Source organism: Oncorhynchus clarkii, chromosome 13 (genome assembly GCF_045791955.1).
Source record: "Oncorhynchus clarkii lewisi isolate Uvic-CL-2024 chromosome 13, UVic_Ocla_1.0, whole genome shotgun sequence".
NCBI classification, from domain to species: domain Eukaryota; kingdom Metazoa; phylum Chordata; class Actinopteri; order Salmoniformes; family Salmonidae; genus Oncorhynchus; species Oncorhynchus clarkii.
In genome coordinates, this window is record NC_092159.1 from 952585 (window position 1) to 956469 (window position 3885).

Genomic DNA, 3885 nt, shown 5'->3' on the forward strand with positions numbered 1-3885 from the left:
CTTGTAATCCTAGTCTCTATATTAGTGTAAACTGCTTGTAATCCTGGTCTCTATATTAGTGTAAACTGCTTGTAATCCTAGTCTAGTCTCTATGTTAGTGTAAACTGCTTGTAATCCTAGTCTAGTCTCTATATTAGTGTAAACTGCTTGTAATCCTAGTCTAGTCTCTATGTTAGTGTAAACTGCTTGTAATCCTAGTCTAGTCTCTATGTTAGTGTAAACTGCTTGTAATCCTAGTCTAGTCTCTATGTTAGTGTAAACTGCTTGTAATCCTAGTCTAGTCTCTATGTTAGTGTAAACTGCTTGTAATCCTGGTCTCTATATTAGTGTAAACTGCTTGTAATCCTAGTCTCTATATTAGTGTAAACTGCTTGTAATCCTAGTCTCTATATTAGTGTAAACTGCTTGTAATCCTGGTCTCTATATTAGTGTAAACTGCTTGTAATCCTAGTCTCTATATTAGTGTAAACTGCTTGTAATCCTAGTCTAGTCTCTGTTAGTGTAAACTGCTTGTAATCCTAGTCTAGTCTCTGTTAGTGTAAACTGCTTGTAATCCTAGTCTCTATGTTAGTGTAAACTGCTTGTAATCCTGGTCTCTATGTTAGTGTAAACTGCTTGTAATCCTGGTCTCTATGTTAGTGTAAACTGCTTGTAATCCTAGTCTCTATATTAGTGTAAACTGCTTGTAATCCTGGTCTCTATATTAGTGTAAACTGCTTGTAATCCTAGTCTAGTCTCTATGTTAGTGTAAACTGCTTGTAATCCTAGTCTAGTCTCTATGTTAGTGTAAACTGCTTGTAATCCTAGTCTAGTCTCTATGTTAGTGTAAACTGCTTGTAATCCTGGTCTCTATATTAGTGTAAACTGCTTGTAATCCTAGTCTCTATATTAGTGTAAACTGCTTGTAATCCTAGTCTCTATATTAGTGTAAACTGCTTGTAATCCTGGTCTCTATATTAGTGTACACTGCTTGTAATCCTAGTATAGTCTCTATGTTAGTGTAAACTGCTTGTAATCCTAGTCTAGTCTCTATATTAGTGTAAACTGCTTGTAATCCTAGTCTAGTCTCTATGTTAGTGTAAACTGCTTGTAATCCTAGTCTAGTCTCTATGTTAGTGTAAACTGCTTGTAATCCTAGTCTAGTCTCTATGTTAGTGTAAACTGCTTGTAATCCTAGTCGAGTCTCTATGTTAGTGTAAACTGCTTGTAATCCTAGTCTAGTCTCTATGTTAGTGTAAACTGCTTGTAATCCTAGTCTAGTCTCTATGTTAGTGTAAACTGCTTGTAATCCTAGTCTAGTCTCTATGTTAGTGTAAACTGCTTGTAATCCTAGTCTAGTCTCTATATTAGTGTAAACTGCTTGTAATCCTAGTCTAGTCTCTATGTTAGTGTAAACTGCTTGTAATCCTAGTCTAGTCTCTATGTTAGTGTAAACTGCTTGTAATCCTAGTCTAGTCTCTATATTAGTGTAAACTGCTTGTAATCCTAGTCTAGTCTCTATGTTAGTGTAAACTGCTTGTAATCCTAGTCTAGTCTCTATGTTAGTGTAAACTGCTTGTAATCCTAGTCTAGTCTCTATGTTAGTGTAAACTGCTTGTAATCCTAGTCTAGTCTCTATGTTAGTGTAAACTGCTTGTAATCCTAGTCTAGTCTCTATGTTAGTGTAAACTGCTTGTAATCCTAGTCTAGTCTCTATGTTAGTGTAAACTGCTTGTAATCCTAGTCTAGTCTCTATGTTAGTGTAAACTGCTTGTAATCCTGGTCTCTATATTAGTGTAAACTGCTTGTAATCCTAGTCTCTATATTAGTGTAAACTGCTTGTAATCCTAGTCTCTATATTAGTGTAAACTGCTTGTAATCCTGGTCTCTATATTAGTGTAAACTGCTTGTAATCCTAGTCTAGTCTCTATGTTAGTGTAAACTGCTTGTAATCCTAGTCTAGTCTCTATATTAGTGTAAACTGCTTGTAATCCTAGTCTAGTCTCTATGTTAGTGTAAACTGCTTGTAATCCTAGTCTAGTCTCTATGTTAGTGTAAACTGCTTGTAATCCTAGTCTAGTCTCTATGTTAGTGTAAACTGCTTGTAATCCTAGTCTAGTCTCTATATTAGTGTAAACTGCTTGTAATCCTAGTCTAGTCTCTATGTTAGTGTAAACTGCTTGTAATCCTAGTCTAGTCTCTATGTTAGTGTAAACTGCTTGTAATCCTAGTCTAGTCTCTATATTAGTGTAAACTGCTTGTAATCCTAGTCTAGTCTCTATGTTAGTGTAAACTGCTTGTAATCCTAGTCTAGTCTCTATGTTAGTGTAAACTGCTTGTAATCCTAGTCTAGTCTCTATGTTAGTGTAAACTGCTTGTAATCCTGGTCTCTATATTAGTGTAAACTGCTTGTAATCCTAGTCTAGTCTCTATGTTAGTGTAAACTGCTTGTAATCCTAGTCTAGTCTCTATATTAGTGTAAACTGCTTGTAATCCTAGTCTAGTCTCTATATTAGTGTAAACTGCTTGTAATCCTAGTCTCTATATTAGTGTAAACTGCTTGTAATCCTAGTCTAGTCTCTATGTTAGTGTAAACTGCTTGTAATCCTAGTCTAGTCTCTATGTTAATGTAAACTGCTTGTAATCCTAGTCTAGTCTCTCTGTTAGTGTAAACTGCTTGTAATCCTAGTCTAGTCTCTATGTTAGTGTAAACTGCTTGTAATCCTAGTCTAGTCTCTATGTTAGTGTAAACTGCTTGTAATCCTAGTCTAGTCTCTATGTTAATGTAAACTGCTTGTAATCCTAGTCTCTATATTAGTGTAAACTGCTTGTAATCCTAGTCTAGTCTCTATGTTAGTGTAAACTGCTTGTAATCCTAGTCTAGTCTCTATGTTAGTGTAAACTGCTTTTAATCCTAGTCTCTATATTAGTGTAAACTGCTTGTAATCCTAGTCTAGTCTCTATGTTAGTGTAAACTGCTTGTAATCCTAGTCTCTATGTTAGTGTAAACTGCTTGTAATCCTAGTCTAGTCTCTATGTTAGTGTAAACTGCTTGTAATCCTAGTCTAGTCTCTATGTTAGTGTAAACTGCTTGTAATCCTAGTCTCTATGTTAGTGTAAACTGCTTGTAATCCTAGTCTAGTCTCTATGTTAGTGTAAACTGCTTTTAATCCTAGTCTCTATATTAGTGTAAACTGCTTGTAATCCTAGTCTAGTCTCTCTGTTAGTGTAAACTGCTTGTAATCCTAGTCTCTCTGTTAGTGTAAAGAGAAACAATATCAACAGACGAGAGAAAATGTATTCTTGGATATTTTAATTTCCTTCCATTTGTTGAGGAATTCGTACGTATCTTAAACATAACTAGAATGTTTCTGAGATAGAGGGTTTAATGTAAGAGTCTATATACTCTCTGCTATATTATAGGACTCTGAGCCACAATCACTCACTATCGGATGTCCGTATGGAACACCGAAAAGGGACAGTCCAAGTATCAGAGGCTTTGTGGATTTTAGATAACAAGTAAAACTGTCTGGGTCTAGGGGAATCCGGCCCAGAAAGATGAGCCGTTTGTTTGTTCTGTAATATCATTTAGTTCATTAAGTAAACTGTCTGGGTCTAGGGGAATCCGGCCCAGAAAGATGAGCCGTTTGTTTGTTCTGTAATATCATTTAGTTCATTAAGTAAACTGTCTGGGTCTAGGGGAATCCGGCCCAGAAAGATGAGCCGTTTGTTTGTTCTGTAATATCATTTAGTTCATTAAGTAAACTGTCTGGGTCTAGGGGAATCTGGCCCAGAAAGATGAGCCGTTTGTTTGTTCTGTAATATCATTTAGTTCATTAAGTAAACTGTCTGGGTCTAGGGGAATCCGGCCCAGAAAGATGAGCCGTTTGTTTGTTCTGTAATATC

General features: G+C 35.9%; 1 protein-coding gene across 1 annotated transcript in view; it reads left to right on the forward strand.

Annotated features, from left to right (window-relative positions):
- Positions 1-3857: 3857 nt before the first annotated feature.
- LOC139424174 (zinc finger protein 596-like) overlaps positions 3858-3885 on the forward strand; it is a 1819-nt gene continuing 1791 nt past the window's right edge. The window contains exon 1 of the mRNA XM_071175857.1: positions 3858-3864. Coding sequence (XP_071031958.1) covers positions 3858-3864 — 7 coding nt within the window. The remainder of the gene's footprint in view (positions 3865-3885) is intronic.